Source organism: Barbus barbus, assembly GCF_936440315.1.
Source record: "Barbus barbus genome assembly, chromosome: 15".
Classification (NCBI taxonomy): domain Eukaryota; kingdom Metazoa; phylum Chordata; class Actinopteri; order Cypriniformes; family Cyprinidae; genus Barbus; species Barbus barbus.
In genome coordinates this window covers 18,187,501-18,215,420 of record NC_136743.1, presented here as the reverse complement: position 1 = coordinate 18,215,420, position 27,920 = coordinate 18,187,501, and the positions used below count along the sequence as shown (strand labels likewise).

The following is a 27,920-nucleotide window of genomic DNA, read 5'->3' as shown; positions in this document are numbered from 1 at the left end:
ATGCGCACCGATAAAGTTCTTCCAGGAGAGGGAGCTCTCGGCCTGTTTCCAGTTGGCGGGCCAGGCCATCAGCACTGCATTGTGTTTCATGCCACCCAGGCCTGCAGACTGGATCAGGTGAGAGAAACCATCCCGCTGGTTAGAGGACACCACCACATGACAGAAACCCTTCGTTTTCTCCTTTGCCATGGCCGCTTTGATATTCTGTTGAAAAAAACAAACAAACAAACAAACAAAAAACTAAACAAGGGAATGCTAGTAAGTTAACGTAATGTTGAATAATTTTCAGTTTGACATAAGTATGGTAAATACAATATGTAGCCTACTGGAGCTGACATAAGCTGAGAGCAGTACAAATGCTGTTAGAAAGGCAACATATGTCTGTATTTAATCACTACTAATCCTTGAACTTTATTTAACAAAATGACAAACTTGACCACAGTGTAGGTTAAAAATGATAGAAAGGTGAGGTATCTAAAAGGGAATTTGTTTCGTGACTGTCATACAATGTCACCATAAGCCATAAACTTATTACAAGGACTTTCACTCTTGAGCAATCTGCAGTTAAGTGTCTTTCTCAAGGGAACAACGGTCAAGGTTTGTTTTTTGCAAGGTTTGAGCCAGCAACCTTCTGTTAACCAAACCAGAGTAACCACACAAATTAACGCCATAAACTGTGAGAGATTTCTATGTGAATTCTATCTATACTCTTATGTACTATAAGCCCTAAATTGCCTAATTTGAAAACATAAAACATTGCCAGCATTTTCAAATGGGGCCATAGTATTTATGTAGAAAATCCCTTGTTTGTTTGACTTTTTTTTAACATTACCTAATTTTTTTTCTGCTGTATATACAATATATATACAATGAAAAACCTCAACATTTAGTGGTGCATTTATTATTTTCTTGGTTGTAAGCTGTTCTGAAGGGCGAGGTAAAAAACTATTACTAAAATACAATTTTCTTTATTTTTTTTGCTGACAGTAGTGGTACAGCAATCACTTGCAAAAGTCACTGGATTAAAGAATGTGCCAGGGGTTTTGCCTTGAGATTTTAAGTTAATATTTCAAAACATTTAACAACACATTCATATGTTCATTATTACTATTAGTAGTAATAATGTTTTAACTCCAATTATAACAATAAAGACAGATCTATATTACTGTTGTAAATTACAATTATACTGTAAAAAAAAGAAGAAAAAAAAAAGATTATTTTAATTATGCACCGTGTGTTTCATTAATGAACCACTATTCGGGAAACCCTGGAATACGCAATAACCTCAAAGAATGCTATTGACTTGTCAAAGCCAAAGAGGCTTGGCTTTAACTGTATGCCTTCACCTTTTCAGAGAGCTTTGCATCTGCCTCACGAGCCATGTAGGTGCCATCCAGCACTGAGCAGACGATGGTCAGGCCTTTCCCAGCCTTCAGCTGCGAGGTAAAGGAGAGCATACGTGGATGTTTTACTCCCAAATCAGAGTCCAACTTTAGGAGCACCAGCAGCTGAGGTCTGGAAGATGAGGTACATTTGAAATATTTGTCTTAGATTCTGTTAAGTATGAAGAAGTTTATACAACACTGGATTCTTCTGGATGCTCACCTCCAGTTCTTGGTGTGAGGTGGCGCCTCCTCCAATTTTATTAGGGCATATTGAGCTGCATTAAGGGATAATCCTCGAATCCCGTCTCCCCATTCCTTCTCTGCCCTGAGGGGAAATAAATATTAAATTTATTATAGTTAATATAGAAGATTTTGCTTTAAAACACTATGAATATGATGGACACTTGCTTACCCTCTGTATTCAATGTACTTGTAGATGCATCCAGAAAAGAGTATGACAATCAAAGCATAGTACCAAGATGACACAAACATGAGGGACAGACTAAGGCTCATCCCAAGAAAAGAGAGGGACCTGCAGACATTTAAACAAATCCAATGGTGCATTTAATGGTAGTTCACACAATCAAACATTAACTCAGACTGATCCATTCTACCACAATTTACATGCAGATGGAACTAATAGGCACACTGCACTTGTTTGGTTAATGAAAAACCAATGTCCATGTAACAGCATGAATTTTTAAGCACGTAGGACAACAAAACCTGCCTGTTGCACGTTGAGGAAAACTGTTACCAGTGGTGTTTGTGTTCCTTGCCACTGTTGCTTTGATTATTGAATTGACCGTATGACATTGTTGGATGCGAACTGGGGCCAGTTAAATAAAGTTTTTAGACAAGTCTTAAAAAGTTAGCCATTTCTTTTTTCTTTTTTTCCAAGGCTGGTCATAACTTTTTAAAGTCAGTTTCAAAAAGGTAGTTGGTCACACTAGTTAAGACTGTCTTAACATAGTGGCTTTGTTCATGCAACTGGCCTCTGAACTGAACTGAACTGTTTTCTACGGTACTGCTTTAAAGTTGAATTGATCTACTTTCATAACTGATGATCTTTACACAGTTATTGAATAGAACTGAATCAACACTGAAATGACCTCAGCTGAACAAAGAAACTGTTGTTTTTCTTAGAGCTGCTTTACAGCAGAATTGATCTCGGTTTTCACTTTTGAATCTTTCACTTATAAAGCTGCTTTGAAGTCATCTGTATTGTATAAAGAGCTGTATAAATAAAGGTGACTTGACTTGTTGCTCTAATAATCATAAAGTGTTACTTACCAGTGGTAGAACTTGAATCTTGGCCTCCAATTTGGGGTGCGCAGAAGTGTTTGTACCGCACAGGCCAAGTTTACAAAGAGGTAACACATCAAGAAAAACCTGCAAAGTAGAAATTGGAAGCAGGGTTATTATAGTTAACTACAACTAAAACTACAACCATAAAAAAAACATTGTGTTAATTGAAATAAAATAAATGTTAACTGATTGTTTTTTTTTTTTCATTTAGTTTAACTTATATTAAAATATAAGTACCAAAATAACTGAAATAAAAATGGATAAAACAAAGGTTTTTGAACAGTAAGATTTTGAATGTTTTTTTAAAGAATTTTCTTCTGCTCACCAAGCCTGCATTTATTTGATCCAAAATAAGCCGTAATATTGTGAAATATTTTTACTATTTAAAATAACTGCTTTCTATTTGAATACATTTTAAAATGTAATTTATTCCTGTGATCAAAGCTAAATTTTCAGCATCATTACATCAGTCTTCAGTGTCACATGGTCCTTCAGAAATCATTCTAATATGCTGATTTACTGTTCAATAAATATTTTTTATTATCAGTATTTAAAACAGTTCAGTAAATTTTTCAAGATTCCTTGATGAATAGAAAGATCAGCATTTATCTGAAATAAAAAACTTTTGTAAAAGTAAATGTTTTTCAAAATTGTATTTGTTTTTGCTGTACTTTGGATCAAATAAATGCAGGCTTGGTAAGCAGAAGAGACTTCTGTTCAAAAACCTTTGACTGATAGTGTACTGTTGAAAAAAAATAATAAAAAACAAGAATCACAACAAAATAAGTAAAGCTAGCAAAATTTACAATAAAACAGACAATAATTTAAATTCAAACTATTAACTAAAACTATAATAGTATCTCAATGATATTTAAGTAACACTGATTGAAACACTGCAGGTGATGAACATATATACAGTCAGGCACAATTATAGTACAAAATTTCACTGGTACATATTTTATAATATTCATTAAATTATTATACACTTGATTTTTTATTATTTTATTTATTTATTTATTTTTTAATAATGAAATAAGTGTTAAAAATAAAAAATATTTCTGTTTAACTGTAAATCTGTTCATCATAAAATAATCTCTATTGTTACAATTTGTTTAGAAGCTAAACTGATATTTGTGCTATAGTGTGTCACATAATGCCATTAGGGGATTGCATCTCAAATATATTTAAGCACTTAAATTAGTCAAACAATGAGTTCAATGCAATTTTGCATTGTTTACATTTAGAAATTTTAAAAGTTTACATTTCACAGATTTTACCCCCTTAATCAATGCAAAGTAGAAAAAAAAAAGTTCTGTCTGGGTCTAGTTATGTCACAAAGTAAATATGCGAAAGCAAGGAGAACACACTCACATAGAGAGGATGGGAGCAACATGATCCAGGGAACCAGTGAGGATCCCAATCTCACAGAACGCTGCAGTTAGGAGTAAGGCCCAGGTTGGCTCACCATTAGATTTGCTATGACCAAAAACCTACCAGTAAGAAGTAGGACATGTCAGTCTTCATAGTCAGACAATTTTGTCAAGTGCTTTGCACACTGTCATTTCTTTCTATATATATATATTTTTTGTAAGAACAATTCAAACACATCTGTGCCTCAGGAAATGTAAATGTGCCTTTACCTAATCACAAAGGAAAACCAGGGCATGTTGTTACCTGCAAGAATGGCATGATGCCATCTCGAGCTATAGCCTGAAGGATCCTGGGAGCATCGGTGAGGCTCTGTAGCCCCGCCCCACAACAGGAGAAAAATGAGCCAATCACAATCACCCACGAAGATGGCCAAGCTAGTGTTGCAACAGCTAGAGTTCCTTTAACTGACTCACCATACCTATTATGAAAGCAAGCATGCAAAAACACGTAAAAATAGAATGTATTAAAACTGATCTGAACTGATTTAGCAAGCATTTTTGTAAACCACTGTTATTACCAAACATCACTTACTTGTCTCGCAGTACCACACCTTCAATACATGCTCCAAATAACACCACACAGGAAAGGTCTGTTTAGCATAATTAAGGTATTCATCTGACCTGTCAAATAATTAATTATAACATTGTTTACAAAACCAACTGCTTTAAATTCTTTCCCTAGAGATTTTTTTGCAGAAAAAGATACAGATGATGGAGGTGGTTGCAATAGCCATAATGGTACCAGTGGGAATAGATCTCTGAGGGTCTCGAAGATCTCCAGACCTGTTCGACCCAGCCATGATTCCTGTGAAAATCAGATAAAAACATTTAATGTGTTTCTTTTAAAACACTTTTCCCTCAGCAATTAGTTTAACTGAACTTTTCAATATTGTTGTTCGTTTTTAAACCACATCGTTTTTTTTAGTAGTGAATCTATTTGGTGTATTAGGCACAATGTCTTTCAATACATTAACAATATTTTACACAATGTTACACAGAATCTCTCTTTTGACTTGGGTACTTATAAAAATAATCAGCCAAGTGTGTTAGAAAAATGTTCTTGAAATAGTTTGCAATTCCATCTGAATCATGCACACAAATCAATCACACTTTGAATCATTTGAAGAGGTTTCTCTCTGTATAAAACCGGACACCAAAGGAACAAAAACAGCACTCAATGAAGTGAATATTTACTCACAATGCACTGAAACCAAACCTGCAGATGAATCATCTCTTTTGTAAGCAAAATAGGCAAAACAATCTGTTTTTAGTAATTTGTAGCCAAAACAGTATAAAAAAAACTAAAAAATACATGGAAGCACAAGTAACATTGTGAAGGGATAACATTTTTGCTACTTTTGGCTTTCATAAACATAATTGTTTTTACATAAACAAATGGAAAAGACACTGTAACTATAAACTAAATTGTCTGTTTCAGACGCTGTCACACCCTACAACCTTATCATCTGCACAAAGAAACTGCCACTCAAAATACACACACAATGATGGCCTTAAACGCATACTAGAGGATTGTAAATGTATTTCACTGGAACTTGGTCTTCGTTACATCCATTTTCAGTTTCTGTTCTGAGTTTGACTTCTTTATGCATTTATTTGCATTCAACAGCAATTTTCATTTATTTATTCAGCTAATATAACTTTTGTTAGAGCACTGACATTTTTGCTACAATTTCATGTCAGTAAAAAAATAAAAGCACCTAACTGACACAATTTTTTTTTAATGTAAAGCCTACAAAATATTATGAAACCAGGCAGATGTAAATGAAAATGTAGGCCTTCCAGTCACTTTTCCATGCTTCATGTGACTGGGGAGTTGTTTTAATAATATGGTGATTTTTGTCATTTTGGATATTGAAAATCCCACATTCAGTTTAATTATACTGAAATTCACCAGTACTGCAAAAATTCACCTTTCTGCAGAAAAAAAGAAAGTCGTACAGGTTTGAAATACCTGTAACTGAAGGGAAGTAGATTCCAACCAGAAGGGTGAAGAAGGTGATGTCATTGAGGACATAATATGAAATGTCATTGTTGTTATCTGAAGCTCGTTCTGAACTCTGCCCCTCCTTCTCCACTATCGTCCTGTATTGTCCATAGTGTCCCCACATGTTATCTAGGAGAAACATTAACACTTAGTAAAACACTGAGCAACCTAAATTGAAGTCTTTGTGAAAAAGCATCAGACAAAAAAACTAACCGACTATTTATTTATTTTTATCATCAAATCTTATGGTGTTCAACTAATTTTAAGTTAAATTAAATTCATATAGCTTGCTGTGTAAATTTATTTGAGTATTCACCTGATATGACCCCGCTGAGCAAGCCTGGAACAGCTTGAATCTCTGTTAAATTGTTATGGGTGAAGTATTCATCACATGTTGCATTTTCAATGCCACCTTCACAAAAAAGCTTCCATAGTTGGGTGGGGGTGGTAACGTTGTTGATTAGCTCTGTCTTTAGACACTTGTCAAACCTAGAATTTTGCAAGGTGCGGTTGCCTAGCAGACAAACTCTGTTGATGTACAAAAGAGACCAGAAATGTAATTGTGTTCAAATAATATGCTCCATCATATTCAATATACAGTGGTGTGAAAAAGTGTTGGCCCCCTTCCTGAGTTTTTATTTTTTTGCATGTTTGTCACACTTTAATGTTCCAGAACATCAAACAAGTTGAAATATTAATCAAAGATAACACAAGTAAATGCAACATGCAGTTAGTTTTTTATTATGAAGGGAAAACAAAATCCAAACCCACATGGCCCTGTGTGAAAAAGTGCTTACCCGCTATACTTAATAACTGGTTGGGCCACCCTTAGCAGCAACAACTGCAATCAAGCGTTTGCGATAACTTGCAATGAGTCTGTTACAGCGCTGTGGAGGAATTTTGGCCCACTCATCTTGGCAGAATTGTTGTAATTCAGCCACATTGGAGGGTTTTCGAGCATGAACCGCCTTTTTAAGGTGACAGCTGAAAAGACAGCTGAATTCGTGGTTCCATTTATCACAGCAAGTCTTCCAGGTCCTGAAGCAGCAAAACAGCCCCAGACCATCACACTACCACCACCATATTTTACTGTTGGTATGATGTTCTTTTTCTGAAATGCTGTGTTACTTTTACGCCATTACTTTTACGCTACTTTTTTGCTCAGCAGCGGTTTTCGTCTTGGAACTCTGCCATGCAGGCCATTTTTGCCCAGTCTCTTTCTTATGGTGGAGTTTTGAACACTGACCTTAACTGAGGCAAGTAAGGCCTGCAGTTCTTTAGATGTTGTTGTAAGGTCTTTTGTGACCTCTTGGATGAGTCGTCGCTGCGCTCTTGGGGTAATTTTGGTTGGCCGGCCACTCCTGGGAAGGTAAACTGGCGGGCAAACACTTTTTCACACAGGGCCATGTGGGTTTGGATTTTGTTTTCACTTCATAAAAAAACCCTTCATTTAAAAACTGCATGATGTGTTTACTTGTGTTATCTTTGATTAATATTTAAATTTGTTTGATGATCTGAAACATTAAAGTGTGACAAACATGCAATAAAATAAAAAAATCAGCAAGGGGGCCAACACTTTTTCACACCACTGTATATCGTAAACATTTAAACATTGTAAATTAAGCTATAGCAAATTTTTATAAAATCCTAAGCCGTAGGCTTTTCTAGACCCAAAATAAATAAATAAATTACAATAAAATAAAAAAATGTAAGTGTCCAGAAACTTGCAGATGCAGTTTTGTTGTAATGTCACGCCATGTAGCCCAGGCCACAATGACTGAAGTACCAATGTGGAGGGTTAGAATCACATATAATTTAGATTCGTAAATAATTTAATCATATATATAATTGGTATATAACATCATAGGCATCATGACAATTTGTTACATTGCTTCCTGTTAGTGGGACGATTTTGCCCTCCACTGTGCTGCTTTTTAATTATTTTTCATCATTTTGAATTGACATAGTTATTTGGGTTTATTGTTCAAAATATAATGTAAACAAAATGTTTTTTAAGACTAAATCCATGTCATGTTTCCGACTTGAATGTGAGACATAATAATTTGTACACTTGAACGCAGATTAATGTTTTATGCTGTGTGAAGTTTAAATGTCCATGTAAAAAATTACACCACTACTCACTGAGAATTGGGAGGCTTGATGGCAGATTGGATGACCCCTGCATAGAAGGCCATAATTGACAGCATTACACAGGACAGGAAGACCAAAGCCATCTTGTTGACATATTTCACTCCAACAAACACTACCAGAGTCATGATAACTAAACAGCATGTTCCATAAATGCGCATGTTATTTTGCATTCCAGTTGGCTCTCCGGTCTCTGTTTTAAACACAGCAGCACTGGGCATTATGTATGTCTGTAACAGTGAATGAAAGAGAGAAAGGGTTATTGTTATCATACTGAGGATGCATAAGTTAGTGTGATTTTTGAAAATGACAGAATCTGCTGACTCGTGTTAGTTCAGTGCTGACACAAGCTATTCTGTAGTGCTGAATGAGTACTGTTTTTGTTTGCAAGAAATTGTTAATGTTGGTCTGTAAGTTTTGACTCACCAAAAAAATTTCCATGGTTCCTAGTATGTACATAGAACCTGCAAATGTGGTGCCCAGGTAGAAACACAAACCCACTGCTCCTCCAAACTCTGGGCCTAATGCTCTGGAGATCATGTAGTATGAACCACCAGCTAAAGCGAGATAAGAAGAGAATCAAGTTGACTTAAAACAAATATGGAATATATAAAAGAGTGATATAACAGATTAAAATCATACCAGGCACTACACCATTAGTTGCAATGGCACTCATTGAAATTGCAGTCAGCATGGTCTAGAGATAAGAAAAAGGCAGATGCAAAACAGATTTATTTATTTATATATATTAACAAAATACAAAATATTTTGTTAAATATGAGTGGAAAATATATGATCAAAAAAGGCTATAAGAATACCTCATATAGCCAAATGTGTATAGACACCCAAAGAGAAACCTGTATATATGCTTGCTTCAGGGTTAATATAGTCTTAAATTTTTAATTTAGTTTTTATTTCTACCAGCAATTAGTTTTTTCAATTTACTTAATTTTTTGTTAGAGTTCACCTTTTAATTAGTGGTCGACCGATATTGTTTTTTTGTTGTTGTTGTTGTTTTTTTTTGTTTTTTTTTACAGCCGATGCCGATATCTTGGAAAGCAGGGTGGCCGATATAATTTTATTTATTTTAATTAATATTTAAAGGGGTCATATAATGCTACATGCACTTTTACAAGTTGTTTGAACTGAAATGTGTGTTGGCACTGTGTGTACACAACCACCCTATAATGATAAAAATGACACCCAGTGTTTTTTTTTTTTTTTAAATCTACTAAATCTTTACCCCTTTCTCAAATCGAGCCGTTTTCCTGACATTTTGTTCTACCCGTCAGATTTTCCAACCAGGGCTTATTGCGCATGCGCACATCAATATTGCGTCCTTTTTCTCACAACAATATTTAATGTATCTGCAGTATTGTATAGGTAGGTTTAGGGCTGGGGTAGGTGTAGACGTTAATAAAACACAATCTGATAGGTAGAAAAAATTATTTATTGTTGGTTTCCAGTAGCTGTATCCCTTCTAGCCACAACCGCGAATATAACACATAATAACTGTATTTGCATTACTGTAAGGGTAGGTTTAGAATCCGTGTATCATTCGTCCTTTCCATTTTCAATTGATAAATGAAAATCAAAAAATTAAAATCTGATTGTTTTTTTTGTTATTTGATTTTGAATCAGAAACGAAAAATTTAAATTGTCTTGTATTTCATATTTTAAAATTTCGTTTTGGATCAAAAATACAAAATTGAAAAGGGTCCACACAACAGAATCTGTTTTTAATATTTAATTGCTGGGTTGTGCGTCACCCGGATATTTTTCTGCGAGCAAATAGGCGGGCTTGTGTACCCCCTGGCAGTTTTTCTGTTATTGTATTACGCTATACAAAACCGCGCGTTCATAACAATTGAATAGAAAAATAAATTATATATATATATATATATATACACATTTTCTTATGAAATATTATATATTGTTATGAACATCTGGCCAATTATTACTCCCATTATGACAATTATTTTTTCAACATGCTGTCCCAACAGCAACACAGTAATATGCAAATTAGATACAGTATAGATACACTGTGTTTAATGGGAAAACCAGTTTATGGAATTTTTTACAGACATATTGCATAAAACAAAATGGTATCAAATCATTTTGTTATATATTTTATAACATTGTTGAGAAACATCCTTAAACAAAGTTTAGAAGAAAAAAATCCTGAAACCTAAAAATGTATTGGTGATTTAAAAAAAAATCCCATTGTTTTTGCCTGTTTGATGTCTATTCATGCCATTTTATTTTTAGGAAAAAAATATGAATAAAATATATTTTTTCAAAAATGTTAATTTTCCATTTTTTTCTAATGCTCTAAACAATGTAATGACATGAAAAAAAGCTTTTTTGGGGGGGGTCTCAGGAGGATATAGCGGACACATGACAGAATCGGGCAATGAAGTCAGCACACGCTTTTGACACGTGCCATTTTGAGAACACTACAGAAAGAGCACGTTGTTTTCGCCTGTGTGGATACTTCAAAAGACGTTTGCTCTGCCTGTTTGGTTTACTTGTAACAGGTTCAGAACGTGCGTTTTGTCCGACTCCAAACGCACGTATTCGACGCCCATTTACTGTTATGATAAACGTCAAAAACGCTTGTTTTTGGTGACTCCAAAGCGCGAGTCAAGGCCTTTCATAGGAAATCACACGTCGAAGACGCGCGTTTTGATACACAATCAGTTTTCATGGCTGTCAAAGCGCACGCTTTTGACGTGTCAGTGTGCAATCAGACGCCCGATCAGGCGTTTATGAATACTTTGGCTTTCCATAGTTTTCTATTTAGGTCGTGTCCAGCACAAAATCTTCTGACGCTTCTTTCCGAGCAGTCTACGATATTCATCTGCTTCAGTGTGCAGGAAATTTCAGCGTGTGTCATACCGGTTTTGAACAACTCCATGATTAATGTGGAGTGTGGCTCCAGCGCTGCCATAGTGTCGCTAACTTTTTTTCTTTTTTTTAAGCTTTATTAACAATTATAGCGTAATACAATAACAGAAAAACTGCCAGGGGGTACACAAGCCCGCCTATTTGCTCGCAGAAAATATTTCCGGGTGACGCACAACCCAGCAATTAAATATTAAAAACAGATTCTGTTGTGTGGACCCTTTTCAATTTTGTATTTTTGATCCAAAACGAAATTTTAAAATATGAAATACAAGACAGTTTTCATTTTTCGTTTCTGATTCAAAATCAAATAACAAAAAAAAAAAAACAATCAGATTTTAATTTTTTGATTTTCATTTATCAATTGAAAATGGAAAGGACGAATGATACACGGATTGTTTAGGGTTGTTGTTTTGTTGATTTCTTTAGAAGTTTCATCACTGACATGGAGAGAGAAAGCAGGGTAAACAAACCTAGAGAGGCCTTCAGCTTTGGAAAGCAAAACTCTCCCCAAAATAGTAAGATCCCTTTGTAACCAATTATTCAAAATATTTTGTAGTTTTTTTTTTTTTAATTTAGGCATAAAATTCAACTGTTCACAAGTTTACTTATTTTTGGAGATATGAATTGGAGGTATTTAACACAGCCCTTTACTGGTATGTTTTCAACAAATTGATCTGTGGAATCATGTACAAATAATATTTCACATTTTCTTAAGGTTTAACATTAATCCAGAGGATTTGGAACATTTACATATGCCTTCCAGGGCCGTTTTAACTTGGTTTTTATCTCTCAGAAATAACGCAGTATCATCTGCCAATTGAGAAATTTATATTTTTCTATCAAATATTTTCAGTCCTTTAATGATTTGATTGTTTAAGACATGATAGAAGTTCAGCCACTAGTAGAAAGAGAAAGGGAAAGATTGGACAGCCCTGTATGCTAATGTGCCTATTTTTCATGAAACCTGCTTGTGTTTCATTATTGACTTGACTTAGTCCAGATTTTAATCTTTTTGCATAAACTAGTGCAAAAAGTTTAATAAGGTGATAGGTCTCCAGTTATATCTAAAGCATCTTTATCAGGTTTAGGGATCAGGGAGATTAAGCCTGGTTTCATAGTTGTAACCAAATTCTTCTTTTTAATGCATTCATTAAACAATAAGAAAAGGGGACCTTCTAATACCTTCCAGAAGTATCGGTAGAATTCAATTGAAAGTCCATCTGTACCTGGACTTGTACCTTTTTTCATATGTTTAAGTGCAGACAGTAATTCCTCCTTCCTAAGGTCAGAGTCACAAAGGTTTTTGAAATAATTACTAATCAAATGAATAAAGTCTTGAATGTCATCAGTAAAAGATTTACAAATGTCATAATTAAATTCAGATTGATAAAGTTTTTTATAAAAGGAACTAACAAAATCTGAATTTAGTTTGGGATCCTTGCATAAGGAATTGTTAATATATAATGCAGATGAAGAATTTCTCTTAAAATTCCTTTTTTTCCTAACCTTGTTTTTCACTAGTAAAAAACACCCGCCCTAAGGGCAAAGTAATGACTAGTAAATAAAAATTCCTTCCTAATTTCAGCAGGTGCAAATTACAAGTCTACTCAGCAAGACGCCATCTTGGCTCCTCACCTTTCCCAACTACAGAACACCGTCTGTCCGTGTGACGTCACACGGACGAAGGCCCTCCCACAATAGTTCCGCACAGACTGCACTGATGTCTTACCTCAGACCCGCCCTGAGTGAGCTGTCATCAGTTGTTTCACCGCCGGAGCAGATGTAGACAAGAATGACTCCTAAGCGAATGAGGTGTTTTGTTGTTGGATGTAATAATGAACATACAGTAGCAGTAGTCATTTACTCCCGACATCTGAGTCGCTGAAGAGGATTACATTTGTTTTTGAAGGGAATGCACCCTCGATCTAACTAAATGCATCTATGTTCGCGCGAATCATTCGTGATCCAGCTTCACCTCCAGAAAAAGTGAGTACAAGGTTTTTTAAATTAATCTTTACAAATCGCCTTTCCTAATAATGTGCTAATTAGTAAGTTTCAGATTAATGCAGCTAAATCCACAATCCATCAGAGTGTGGCTAGGAAGAGAGGGGCGGAGTCAGCAGAGCTCATTAACATTTAAAGGAAAATGACACAATACTGCTTGCTCTGACAAGAGCTGTTTTTGACACGGTAAAAAAGGTGTTTTTTACACTACAAATGAAAAATTAAGCAAACTATGTAACAGACTTTTCATTAAGACCCTAAAGTATAATATCAACTTGTGGAAAATGGGCATTATATGACCCCTTTAAGAAATTTGAAATAACTTGAAAATGTATTAAAAATAAATGTGTAAAATAAACATACTAATACTTCAGATGACAATGTATTTTTCATAAAAAGGAAGTAAACATTGTAACCAACAGGGCACTCAGTATTCTGGGAAGTTTGTGTGCATTGGGAATCATATATATTTTTAAGGTAACACTCTTACATACAGTTTTACATACAGCACACAGTGAAAATGACATGAATATGACTGTGGGCAAATGCATAAAGCGCAGCATAATTTGAAATCCCGAGTTTAGTGTGTCGATCGCATGTCTCCAGTAAAGCTGAACTCTCCGCCTGTCCACATTCAGTTCACACGGACTGACTGTCACACAGAGAACATGCGATCATGCAGGATACAAATGCACACTTCACAAGATCTCACAACTGGATCCACTAAGTTTGAAAGGTTTGTGAAATTAAATGTTCATTAGTCATTCAAAGATTTGTTTAAATTATATAAATGTGTATTTGCTGAATGCTGATGGCAAACGAGAAAGCATAGGCTATAATGTTTGCCTTTCTATTACTAATAATATAAAAGCAATCGTTATAATACTTTTGTATACATTTTAATTCCTTTGTTTAACCGTTCTATCTGATTACTTGACAGACTTCTACCCGTAGACAGAACTGTTAATGACAACAGCGAAGGAGAGGGAGAATGTGAGCACTCTATGCCCCTTTTAACAATATGTAATATAAGTCTCTGGTGTCCCCAGAATGTGTCTGTGAAGTTTCAGCTCAAAATACCCCACAGATAATTTATTATATCATTTTGAAAATATCATTTTGAGTGGAAGCAGAAACACTGTGATTTTCGTGCTTGTTCCTTTAAATCCAAATGAGCTGCTGATCCCGCCCCCTTTCCAGAATAGAGCTGCACCATTTCAGCTCATACAGCTCGAGCAGTTAGAATGTTTTGCTCAAACTTTTAAGATGGCATTAGAGCTGGTACACCGTTGTCGCTTGCAAAATCAAAATGACGGCACCATGGGTGGAAACTTACAGATTAAGGGGCGGTAAGATTATAATGAGATCCCTTTGTCACGTCACCAATGGAGCGAAATCAGATGCGCTCGTTTTTTCAGAAGCTTGCAGAAAAAGGCTTACTAAAACAAAGTTACTGGGTTAATCTTTTTCACGTTTTCTTGGTTGGTAGATGCACTGGGGACCTGATTATACCACTTAAAACCTGGAAAAGTCAGATTTTCTTGATATGTCACCTTTAATATTTTAGGGCTGCCAAAATGTATCTTTTCACATTGTTTTACATCTGCGTGGATGAATGTGGCTGAGGGATTGGTGTACACATATACAGGACAATCTTATCAAAGCAAATGGACAAATAAATATTTTTTGTTGTTGTTGTTGTTTTTTTTACAACTGGTAAATCCCCAAAAGGTTTGCCATATTGAATGATCCATGGTCTCATTCTTTGTAACTTACAACAAACTGTCAGCTTCCTGCTCCACACAGCTACTTTTTTCTGCGTACGGATATGTCTTGACATGCATGGGAGAATTATGCAATTTCCTGTGAAATCCATTCTGACAGCTCTAAAATATAAATTGTGTATTAAGTAAAGGCATGGTTTGGAACATGGATTTTTACACACTCAAAGATTTGCAAAGGTTTCAAGTTTTATATAATATACTGTGTTTAAAAGAAAACAAAACTAAAAAATATTTAAATATTTTACTTAATTTGTTTATTGCAGTCCTAACAAAAAAAACCCCAAAAAAAAACCAGTAGGCTTTGAGTAGGCTAGTAAAGTTCTTCCTCACCTGACTTGGTAAAAAAATTCAAAATGGTCTCAATTTCAGCATTGTCATGAAAATGTTGGCACAAAGTCTGAAGCACATAGTTGTCTAGAATGTCACAGCATAGAATCAAGATTTGTCACTGGAATCTGATAATTGTTTGAGCCAAATCTAATAATCATAAGGAAGTGTTGACATGCTTTTGGTCATGTCAAGTTTTTCATTTGTTTGTGTGACAAAACTGTCAAAACTGACAAAAAGGCATTTTTAAGTGATTGAAGAAATGGCTTCATGTGTCTTTTCACACCTGGATACACTAATAAACTCGGTTAGCAAGTACAAAAAAAGTGTTTTTAAATTGAAAATGGAAAAGAACAACTCACGCAAGAACAGCACATGAAGACGATAGCAAGGGACTCCACGATTCCCGCGGTACCCACTATCCATGTGAGCCGCAGGAAAAGAATCACACCCAGAATGTTCTGCATGCAGGGCAGGAACACACCTATAAATGTGCCCATTTGAGGGCCCTTCAAACAGATTGACACACAAAACAAAAACATTTATGTAGGACAAGATGGCAGCAAAATGTCTGCAGAAGCTGTGAATTCAATGCATGTTTGAGAGTCTGTTAACCATCTCGGTGCGAGTCAGTTTGGAGACTCACATTTACAGTGACCCTCTGAATCCCATCCTCACTCTCAGCCTCCTCGTGCTCGACGGCCCCCTGGGTTATGTTGGTGTAGTTGGCCAGTTTGTTGAGGAGAGATGACACCATCGGTGTGCTGTCCATCTCATCCTGTGATGGAGGAGCCAAATGATTTAATGCATAAAGCATTGCATTGGAACTTAGAGACACTATATAAATAAGGTGAAGTATTTTATTTGAACATAATGTTCTCAAACAGTGATAGCTGATGCATAAAGATGTTTGTTAGCCTACCTCATAGAGAGCCATAGTCTTGCCATAGATACTGTCATCATGATCTGTGCTGATTAAAGAGCTGGTTTCTCTGGGAGTCTCGTCACCTGGCAAATGAGAGAAGAAACAAATAAGGTTTAAATCAGAGACAGGATGATTTTTAGTTTAAAGGCTGGAATATGCTACACCATTTTTAAAAACTGAAAGATGTTTAATCAAATGGTTATTAAATGGATTTTAATGTAAATTGTTACATAGAAAAACTGGGCATCATACACTTAATGAATGAGCCAACCAGACTTTTAAATCACTCCAAACAAAACAAACTCATGCCGAAACTGTTACTCATTGTTAGAAGACGCATAACAAACATCCTAAAATCTGCTCAAAATATAAGGTATGTTTGATATCTTGTGGCTGGACGAACATAGTCTGTACATAGTCTGTGACATTCTCTAACTTTCAGCAACTTCTCTAAACTGCAAATCAGGTCAAAAATCTCTGCAAAATGAAAGTGATGTGACATACAGCCAAGTATGGTGACCCATACTCAGAATTCATGCTCTGCATTTAACCCATCCAAAATGCACACACACAGCAGTGAACACACACACACCGTGAACACACACCCGGAGCTAAGATGGCGCCGGTGAGATCGGCTGCCGTCACGACTGCTCCGACCAAACTTTGTCTTCTTTTGTTATTTTTTCGTATTGTTAACTATAAACACCGGTTTCTTTTTGTAAGATGGCCATTCTTACATACGACAGGGCCACTCTTATTTCTATTGGTGCACAATGCACTAACCTTTCGCCGATTTTGAACCCGGACCCATCCTGGCCAAGCGAGATCCTGAGGAGGAACAAAGGACGCGACCCGTACCGGCGTCCTCGAGGGAAACGAGCCGGCGTCAGGAACAGGCTGAGGGCACGCGCACACCGCGCTCCCTTACCAAGTGTCCTGCTCGCCAATGTCCAGTCGCTGGATAACAAACTCGATGACCTCAGGGCAAGAGTCAGGTTCCAGAGGGACATTCGGGACTGCAACCTTCTCTGCTTCACCGAGACATGGCTGAACCCAGCGGTACCAGACCACGCCATCCAGCCGGCCGAGTTCTTCTCGGTTTACCGCATGGACAGAACGCTGGACTCGGGGAAGACTAGGGGAGGTGGAGTATGTCTGATGGTGAACAACCACTGGTGCGACAGCGCGAGCATTGTACCCCTCTCACGCTCCTGCACACCGAATCTTGAACTTCTGACCATCAAATGTCGCCCTTTTTATCTCCCTCGGGAATTTAGCTTGGTCATCGTCAGTGCCGTTTATATTCCACCTCAAGCGGACACGGACACTGCGATATGGGATTTACATGAAACACTACACCTTCACCAGACACAGCACCGGGACGCCGCATTCATTGTTTTGGGAGATTTCAACAGTGCCAACCTCAAGCGTGCACTGCCGAACATCCATCAGCACATCAGCTGCCCCACCAGGGGCGAAAGGACATTAGATCACTGTTACACCCCATACAAGAACGGCTACAAGGCACAGTCACAACCACCGTTTGGGAAATCGGACCACGCCGCCATCTTCCTCATGCCTGTTTACAAACAGAGGCTGAAACAGGAAGCCCCCGTGCAGAGGGAGGTCCAACGCTGGACGGACCAATCGGTGGCCGCTCTGCAGGACGCGCTAGATGACGCAGACTGGGACATGTTCCGGCGCAGCTCTGATGACGTCAGCTTGTTTACGGAAGCGGTTGTGGGATTTATAGAGAAACTAATGGATGATACGGTGCAGAAAACCATCATCAGGACGTTTCCCAACCAGAAGCCGTGGGTGGATAAAACCATCCGCGACGCCCTGAGATCCCGCTCCGCTGCCTACAACACAGGGCTCATCACCGGGAACATGGATGATTACAAGGCTGCATCTTACAGCGTGCGCAGATCGGTGAAGGAGGCGAAGCAGCACTACGGGAGGAAACTAGAGTCGCAATTCCAACATGGCGGCTCTAGGAGTCTATGGCAGGGACTTAGAACCATCACGGACTATAAAACACCACCCTCCAGATCGGGGAATGCGGACGCTTCTCTGGCTGACGAGCTGAACACTTTTTATGCTCGCTTCGAGGCTGCAGCTAATCGCGCTAACGGCGCTAGCAGTGCTAACTGCATGCACGCTGAGGAAGCCGGTGAGGACAACGTATTCACCATCACGGAGCATGACGTGAGGAGGGCATTCAAGAGAGTGAACATCAGGAAGGCAGCAGGACCAGATGGCATCACAGGTCGGGTTCTGAAGGCCTGCGCTGACCAGCTAGCACCGGTGTTCACCGAGATCTTCAACCTCTCCCTGGAACAGTCCATAGTCCCCTCATGCTTTAAGCAGTCCACCATTGTTCCTGTCCCCAAGAAACCGCAGCCCACCTGCCTAAACGACTATCGCCCTGTAGCCCTCACATCAGTGGTGATGAAGTGCTTTGAGAGACTGGTCAGAGACTTCATCATTGCATCACTACCAGACACACTGGATCCACTACAGTTTGCATACAGACATAACCGCTCCACGGAGGATGCCATCTCACACCTCCTCCACACCACAACAAGTCACCTGGACTGCAGAAAAGGGAATTATGTAAAAATGCTGTTTGTGGACTACAGTTCAGCGTTCAACACCATAATTCCCTCCACACTCACCTCCAAGTTGGAGGTCCTTGGTCTCAGCACATCCTTGTGCCAATGGATCTCCAGCTTCCTGAAGGACAGACAGCAAGCCGTACGGATGGGTAAACACACCTCATCCTCCATCACCCTAAGCACTGGAGCCCCTCAAGGTTGTGTTCTGAGCCCCCTGCTGTACTCACTGTACACTTATGACTGCGTGGCCACTTCCAACTCCACCACCATCATCAAGTTTGCTGATGACACTGTTGTGTTGGGCCTGATCTCAGACAACGACGAGATGGCCTACATACAGGAGATTAAGAACCTGGAGAGTTGGTGCCAGGTGAATAGTCTACACCTGAACATCAGCAAAACTAAGGAGCTGATAGTGGACTTCAGTACGAAGCAGGAGCGGTCACACCAGCCGATCACGATCAACGGGACTCCAGTGGAGAGAGTGGACAGCTTCAGATACCTGGGTGTTCACATCACGCAGGACTTGACTTGGTCCTGTCATACCAGCACCCTGGTGAAGAAGGCCAGGCAGCGTCTGTACCATCTGAGACGCTTAAAGGACTTTAGACTTCCCTCTCGGGTGCTTAAGACTTTTTACACCTGCACCATCGAGAGCGTCCTGACGGGCAGCATCACTTCCTGGTTCGGGAACTGCACTATGCAGGACAGACGAGCCCTCCAGAGGGTGGTGCGTTCAGCGGAACGTACCATCCACACCGAGCTCCCTGACCTGCAGGACATCTACAGCAAGCGGTGCCTGACCAGGGCCAGGAAGATAGTGAAGGACCTCAGCCATCCCAACAATGGACTCTTTTCTCTGCTGCGTTCAGGGAGACGCTTCCGCTCCATGAAGGCGAACACAGAGAGAATGAGGAGGAGCTTCTTCCCGCAGGCCATTCGGAGTCTTAACCACTCTCCACTATAATCACATCACCCCACACTTCCACTTTGCACATTTTTCAAGTACAATCTGCACTAATTTGTAAAAGGTTACGTAAGGATAAATGAGTGGGACTTACATACCATTTGTCTTTGTCTTTAGTATTCCTTTTACTCACTTATACACTTTACTGCACTGCACAGCACACGGACACTTTATCACTGACATACACTTTACTTTTTATAGAATCTATATAGAATCATATTCTATTTTTTATTCCTCATATCTATTTTTATTCTCATATCTATTTGTTATTTTATTTTATTGCTAGTTTATTTCTGTATATATGTTTACTGTACTTTTTCTATTTGTATTTTTGTAAACTTGAGGTTTTTCTTAATTTTGTTGGACAGTCGTACAATACATTTCACTACATGTCGTACTACGTATGTATATGTATGTGACAAATAAAATTTGAATTTGAATTTGAGCAGTGGGCAGCCATTTATGCTGCGGTGCCCGGGGAGCAGATTGGGTGTCCGGTGCCTTGCTCAAGGGCACCTCAGTCGTGGTATTGAAGGTGGAGAGAGCGCTGGACATTCACTCCCCCACCTACAATTTCTGCCGGCCTGAGACTCAAACACGCAACCTTTGGATTACGAGTCCAACTCTCTAACCATTAGGCCACGACTTCCACAAATACTAAATGCATATAGTATTCAGTCTAAATTAGAGCTTCATCTGTTTTTTTCAGTGTTGTTAGCTTTGGACCATAAGACATAGTATGGAAGCCCGTTTCCGCCACTGAATAAAAAATAAAAAAAGGTTATTGGGACTTTTTATCTTGCAATTCTGACTTTTTTTATAGAATTTTGAGATAAAGTCAGAATAGTGAGATATAAACTAACAATTCTGATTTTTTTTCTCAGAATTGCGTGGTATAAACTCACAATTTAAGAGTTATAAAGTCAGAATTACGATTTATAAAGTCACAATTGCAAACTCGCAATTCTGACTTTTTCTTGCAATTGCGAGTTTAGAAATTCAGAATTGCATGCAACTCGCAATTGCGTGTTAAAGTCAGAATTGTGAAATATAAACTTGCAATTCTAAGAAAAATATATCTCGCATTTATATCTCACATTTCTCAGAATTGCGAGTTTATAGGCTCTCTCACAATTATGAATTTTTAAAGTCAAGTCTGTAAACAAAGAAGTTGTCGCGGCTACTAGGCTATCGCATCTAAGGATCCTGCAGGTGATGCATCGTTTATAACCTTTTCTACAGCAGCTGGAATAATTAAATGTATCATTTTGATGGCGGATTGTAATCCAGAAAGGATTATGTGTTTATGAAACACATGTGAATGAAATTAAATTATATTCCAGTTTTAAATGTGCTGATTACAGATAGCATGGGATTACACAAGATTTGTATTTTAAAGAAAACCAGTTTGAAGGGAGCATAATTAGCTTTTTGTGTTAGAAGAATTTCTTAATATGAAATTCGAATGGCATGACAATTAGAGATTAGACTGTACAGAAATTGAAATCTACACGTTAATGAACACTATACCCATAGTCATGTAATGCTGATGTTGTTAACATTAATAATTTGAGAATAAAGTATAACAATAATAATAATTTGCACGGTTTGGTGTGATATGGGCGTTTGTTAGATTTAAATCACCATTGGTAGCGCGATTTATTGTTATGCCTTTTTCCTCAGTTGATCAGAACAAACGTGGCAGACTTACTTGTTCAGATGGCAATATATGGAGAAATTCTTATTTAGGTCATATATTCCAAGACGTAGGCTAGGATCTGTGATTCTGAAGTACAGTGAATATCCTCACCAGTGCAGTGCCACACATTCACCTCAAAACATTAGATTTATCCTTGCTGGAGCTGTGTCAGAGCACATCCCACGCAAGCAAGATAATTCTGCAAGTAACTGCAATTCCAGGTTTTCAAACAGAGATGGTGACAAAGAGGCAAAACTTACGGACTGCAGCTTTAAGCAGACTGTCTACTAATACTCAGATGACTGCTAGTTGACATGTAGTTGCAAAGTAGCTTACTGTTAGTAGAATGTCTAAAGTGGACTATCAAAATAAAGTGTTACCGATAGTTTTCTAAAAGACATTTTAGAAGGTGAAATACAAACAGATCATCCGGATCATTTTTTGTCTGTTCAGAAGACACTCAACCTGTGTTCCCTCAAACTGTGACTCATGATATGGTTTTTAATATGTTTAATATGTTTATATCTTCTTAAACCTTCACACCAGGAGACCTGTGAGCTGTCTACCGCACACCAAGAAATACATGCTGACGGTAAACAAGAAAGTGAAACAGTACCAATGTATATATATATATATTTACATTTATTCATTTAGCTGACGCTTTTATCCAAAGCGACTTACAATTGCTTTATATATATATATATATATATATATATATATATATATATATATATATATATATATATATATATATATATATATATATATATATATATATGTCAGAGGTCGCACGCCTCTGGAGCAACTAGGGGTTAAGTGTCTTGCTCAGGGACACATTGGTGTCTGTATATATATATTAGATCAAACAAACATTTTTTCCAGTATGTGGAATTTCAAATGCTCAACAGTAATTAACAAGTTGATTTAAGATCATCATACTTTTGCCATTGTAATAATCTTTTGATGATCCATATCAATGAGATTCTAACTCACCTAATGTCTCTACATTCAAACCTTCTTCACACTCCATGCTGAGAGGGAGACAAAGGCGTGGACGTCTCTGATGGTCTGAGCAGTAAGAACCTTTTTACCTCGTTTGATTAAAAGAGGAGACTCTGTGTTCCAGCAGTTGTCCAAGTCTCCTACCTCTCAAATCTGATTGTCTCTTTCTCTCTCTTCTTCACTCGATTTGTATTCCATTACAAGCTTTATGTCTGTGATATCAGCCTTTCCCTGCTCTCCAGTTCGTTTTATCCTCTCTGAGGTTCAAAAACAACATCAGACTGGCTCTGTGCTGTATTTCTTAAACCCTCTGTACTGGATCACTGACTGAGCGTGAGTCTTGAATGGCTTCTTATCAACTCAAGGAGGGGAGGGGGATTACAGCAAAGGCTTATTCAAAACCAGTTTGTCAGCCGAAAGAGTATATGTGCAGAAAGAAAAACTGAAATACAGTTCAATGGCATGCCAGACCTCATTTGTGCAATTTTAGAAACATTTCAAAGTGAAACTTAAGGAATGTGTCCAGTATGAAATTACTGAAGTAGGTATAATGTGATTATGATAAACATTTAAAGATTTATATTTAACTAAATATTAGATGTTTATGAAAATTATTTATATTTTGTTGTTTTTCAGCAGTGACACTCAAACTACTGAACGGATTTAAGACTGGACTCAGTGCTGCATTGAAGTACAGGTATTGCTGCTGTTTGACAGACTGAGAAATATCTTTCCCAGGCCTGTGCTGCCACTGGATCTAATTTCACGTCTTTTTCCACAGTGAAAACACAACAATAACAGAGGAGGTTCATAAAAAGCTTTCAAGGTTTCCGAAACATCCTTTTCCTGAGAATTCCTTCCGTGTGGCTTGTAAGTTGTGTTTATCATCCTGTACCCAGCTAATTTTGTATATAAATGATGAAATCCCAAAGGGACTAATCTGTGATGTTTTGGGAAAGCTCAGTTGGCATGCATTTACTGAATAAAGACCCGATTTTAAAAGTATAACAGATTCAGACAAATATATCTATTAATAATAACAGTTTTATATATAATATATATATATATATAGAGAGAGAGATAGAGAGAGAGAGAGAGAGAGAGAGAGAGAGAGAGAGAGAGAGTTTATTTGCAAAAACAGATCACTTCAAAAATCATGTTTTTATTGTGTTAGTTAACCTAGTCAAAATAACCCCCAGCCGTGAAAAAACATAATTTCTGAGAATTGTTACAAATGGAGTTATCTGTTTTTGCAAATTAACTATATATATACACACACACACACTGAACAAAATTATAAACGCAACACTTTTGTTTTTGCCCCCATTTTTCATGAGCTGAACTCAAAGATCTAAGACTTTTTCTATGTACACAAAAGGCCTATTTCTCTCAAATATTGTTCACAAATCTGTCTAAATCTGTGTTAGTGAGCACTTCTCCTTTGCCGAGATAATCCATCCACCTCACAGGTGTGGCATATCAAGATGCTGATTAGACAGCATGATTATTGCACAGGTGTGCCTTAGGCTGGCCACAATAAAAGGCCACTCTAAAATGTGCAGGGGTCCGGGGGGGGGTCCGAAAACCAGTCAGCATCTGGTGTGACCACCATTTGCCTCACGCAGTGCAACACATCTCCTTCGCATAGAGTTGATCAGGTTGTTGATTGTGGCCTGTGGAATGTTGGTCCACTCCACTTCAATGGCTGTCAAAGTTGCTGGATATTGGCAGGAACTGGAACACGCTGTCGTATACGCTGATCCAGAGCATCCCAAACATGCTCAATGGGTGGCATGTCCGGTGAGTATGCTGGCCATGCAAGAACTGGGATGTTTTCAGCTTCCAGGAATTGTGTACAGATCCTTGCAACATGGGGCCGTGCATTATCATGCTGCAACATGAGGTGATGGTCGTGGATGAATGGCACAACAATGGGCCTCAGGATCTCTTCACGGTATCTCTGTGCATTCAAAATGCCATCAATAAAATGCACCTGTGTTCGTTGTCCATAACATACGCCTGCCCATACCATAACCCCACCACCACCATGGGCCACTCGATCCACAACGTTGACATCAGCAAACCGCTCACCCACATGACACCATACACGCTGTCTGCCATCTGCCCTGTACAGTAAAAACCGGGATTCATCCGTGAAGAGAACACCTCTCCAAAGTGCCAGATGCCATCAAATGTGAGCATTTGCCCACTTAAGTACTATGATACGACGACAAACTGCAGACAGGTCGAGTCCCCGATGAGGACGACGAGCATGCAGATGAGCTTCCCTGAGACGGTTTCTGACCGTTTGTGCAGAAATTCTTTAGTTATGCAAACCGATTATTGCAGCAGCTGTTCGAATGGCTGGTCTCAGACGATCTTGGAGGTGAAGATGCTGGATGTGGAGGTCCTGGGCTAGTGTGGTTACACGTGGTCTGCGGTTGTGAGGCCGTTTGGATGTACTGCCAAATTTCCTGGAACGCCTTTGGAGACGGCTTATGGTAGAGAAATGAACATTCAATTCACGGGCAACAGCTCTGGTGGACATTCCTGCAGTCAGCATGCCAATTGCACGCTCCCTCAAACCTTGCGACATCTGTGGCTTTGTGCTGTGTGATAAAACTGCACTTTTAGAGTGCCCTTTTATTGGCTGTGTCCAAATTCAGGGTCTGCGTCCTCCTTAGGATCCTTCCTACCCGGTTGAAGGAGGAGGGATCCTCCGACGTCCGCAAAACCCGGAAGTCGGTGTTTGTGAATTTGGACAGCCTACCCTTCTTTCAGTTCCCTCCTTTACCCGTTGCTCATATCCTGTCGCCTAGCAACCGTGACAGCGCCAAGCAAGAAGCGGGAAAATGGACAAACAAAGAGTTATTCTCCTCATTTTAATTCTTTTGGAAGAAATAAAGCAATTAAATAAATTAAATACTTTCTTTGCTCGTTGTCGGAGAGTTTTTTATATCAGACTACAAGACAGTCACATCCAGGTAAGCCATTATAGCCTATTTTTATTTGTTTTTAAGTATTCTACTAATTTCTCCTACAAATTCATTGAGCCGAAGCATAAACTTTAGCTTGTTTTGTCAGAGAAACTCCTCTCCCACTCCGCTACCGCTCGCTTCGTCCGCCATTACGCTCTGCCGAAAAGAATTATGGGATAGGTAGGACGGGAAAGGATCCACCACACCCATCCTTCCAATTCGGGGAAAAGGAGGACGTATTTGTGGGCCGCATTTGAAGGATCCTACGAATTTGGACAGCCTTCGTCGCGGCGCTGTGACGTAACATCCTTCAAATGAGTACTCCGAAGGATGCAGACCCTGAATTTGGACACAGCCATTGTAGCCAGCCTAAGGCATACCTGTGCAATAATCATGCTGTCTAATCAGCATCTTGATATGCCACACCTGTGAAGTGGATGGATTATCTCAGCAAAGGAGAAGTGCTCACTAACACAGATTTAGACAGATTTGTGAACAATATTTGAGAGAAATAGGCCTTTTGTGTACATAGAAAAAGTCTTATATCTTTGAGTTTAGCAAAAACAAAAAGTGTTGCATTTATAATTTTGTTCAGTGTATATACAGGTCCTTCTCAAAAAATTAGCATATTGTGATAAAGTTCATTATTTTCTGTAATGTACTGATAAACATTAGACTTTCATATATTTTAGATTCATTACAACACAACTGAAGTAGTTCAAGCCTTTTATTGTTTTAATATTGATGATTTTGGCATACAGCTCATGAAAACCCAAAATTCTCAAAATATTAGCATATTTCATCCGACCAATAAAAGAAAAGTGTTTTTAATACAAAAAGTCAACCTTCAAATAATTATGTTCAGTTATGCACTCAATACTTGGTCGGGAATCCTTTTGCAGAAATGACTGCTTCAATGCGGCGTGGCATGGAGGCAATCAGCCTGTGGCACTGCTGAGGTGTTATGAAGGCCCAGGATGTTTCGATAGCGGCCTTAAGCTCATCCAGAGTGTTGGGTCTTGCGTCTCTCAACTTTCTCTTCACAATATCCCACAGATTCTCTATGGGGTTCAGGTCAGGAGAGTTGGCAGGCCAATTGAGCACAGTAATACCATGGTCAGTAAACCATTTACCAGTGGTTTTGGCACTGTGAGCAGGTGCCAGGTCGTGCTGAAAAATTAAATTGTCATCTCCATAAAGCTTTTCAGCAGATGGAAGCTGAAGTGCTCCAAAATCCTGATAGCTAGCTGCATTGACCCTGCCCTTGATAAAACAAAGTGGACCAACACCAGCAGCTGACATGGCACCCCAGACCATCACTGACTGTGGGTACTTGACACTGGACTTCAGGCATTTTGGCATTTCCCTCTCCCCAGTCTTCCTCCAGACTCTGGCACCTTGATTTCCGAATGACATGCAAAATTTGCTTTCATCCGAAAAAAGTACTTTGGACCACTGAGCAACAGTCCAGTGCTGCTTCTCTGTAGCCCAGGTCAGGCGCTTCTGCCGCTGTTTCTGGTTCAAAAGTGGCTTGACCTGGGGAATGCGGCACCTGTAGCCCATTTCCTGCACACGCCTGTACACGGTGGCTCTGGATGTTTCTACTCCAGACTCAGTCCACTGCTTCCGCAGGTCCCCCAAGGTCTGGAATCGGTCCTTCTCCACAATCTTCCTCAGGGTCCGGTCACCTCTTCTCGTTGTGCTGCGTTTTCTGCCACACTTTTTCCTTCCCACAGACTTCCCACTGAGGTGCCTTGATACAGCACTCTGGGAAAAGCCTATTCGTTCAGAAATTTCTTTCTGTGTCTTACCCTCTTGCTTGAGGGTGTCAATGATGGCCTTCTGGACAGCAGTCAGGTCGGCAGTCTTACCCATGATTGCGGTTTTGAGTAATGAACCAGGCTGGGAGTTTTTAAAAGCCTCAGGAATCTTTTGCAGGTGTTTAGAGTTAATTAGTTGATTCAGATGATTAGGTTAATAGCTCGTTTAGAGAACCTTTTCATGATATGCTAATTTTTTGAGATAGGAATTTTGGGTTTTCATGAGCTGTATGCCAAAATCATCAATATTAAAACAATAAAAGGCTTGAACTACTTCAGTTGTGTTGTAATGAATCTAAAATATATGAAAGTCTAATGTTTATCAGTACATTACAGAAAATAATGAACTTTATCACAATATGCAAATTTTTTGAGAAGGACCTGTATATATTAAAGTGTACTTTATTCCATTGATATATTTATGATATGTATGATGTAGGGAGAATAGGTGAGCACCTACTTGAGGATGGAAAAAACAGTTTTATTCAGAGGCCAAAACTGAGCAAAAGTACGCAATTTAGTACAAATGTTATTTATGTGGCCAAAATATAAGATGAAATTCTGACAGCTTGTCATGTAAATTCAATTTCATTCTAGATCTCCAAATAACACAAGA

General features: G+C 38.5%; 1 protein-coding gene across 4 annotated transcripts in view; it reads right to left on the bottom strand.

Moving 5' to 3' along the window:
* Positions 1–27,920, bottom strand: part of LOC306881749 (solute carrier family 12 member 7-like) — a 36,363-nt gene that overhangs the window by 6,523 nt on the left and 1,920 nt on the right. For all 4 annotated transcript variants that reach the window (XM_079435997.1, XM_079435995.1, XM_079435996.1 and 1 more), the window contains exons 2-18: positions 16,218–16,303; positions 15,942–16,073; positions 15,658–15,804; positions 8,916–8,970; positions 8,700–8,830; positions 8,268–8,503; positions 6,442–6,653; positions 6,093–6,254; positions 4,827–4,925; positions 4,653–4,710; positions 4,365–4,539; positions 4,062–4,180; positions 2,676–2,774; positions 1,798–1,917; positions 1,606–1,710; positions 1,347–1,515; positions 9–204 (exon numbers count right to left, since the gene is read on the bottom strand). In XM_079435997.1, the coding sequence (XP_079292123.1) occupies positions 9–204; positions 1,347–1,515; positions 1,606–1,710; positions 1,798–1,917; positions 2,676–2,774; positions 4,062–4,180; positions 4,365–4,539; positions 4,653–4,710; positions 4,827–4,925; positions 6,093–6,254; positions 6,442–6,653; positions 8,268–8,503; positions 8,700–8,830; positions 8,916–8,970; positions 15,658–15,804; positions 15,942–16,073; positions 16,218–16,303 (2,301 nt within the window). The remainder of the gene's footprint in view (positions 1–8; positions 205–1,346; positions 1,516–1,605; positions 1,711–1,797; positions 1,918–2,675; positions 2,775–4,061; positions 4,181–4,364; positions 4,540–4,652; positions 4,711–4,826; positions 4,926–6,092; positions 6,255–6,441; positions 6,654–8,267; positions 8,504–8,699; positions 8,831–8,915; positions 8,971–15,657; positions 15,805–15,941; positions 16,074–16,217; positions 16,304–27,920) is intronic.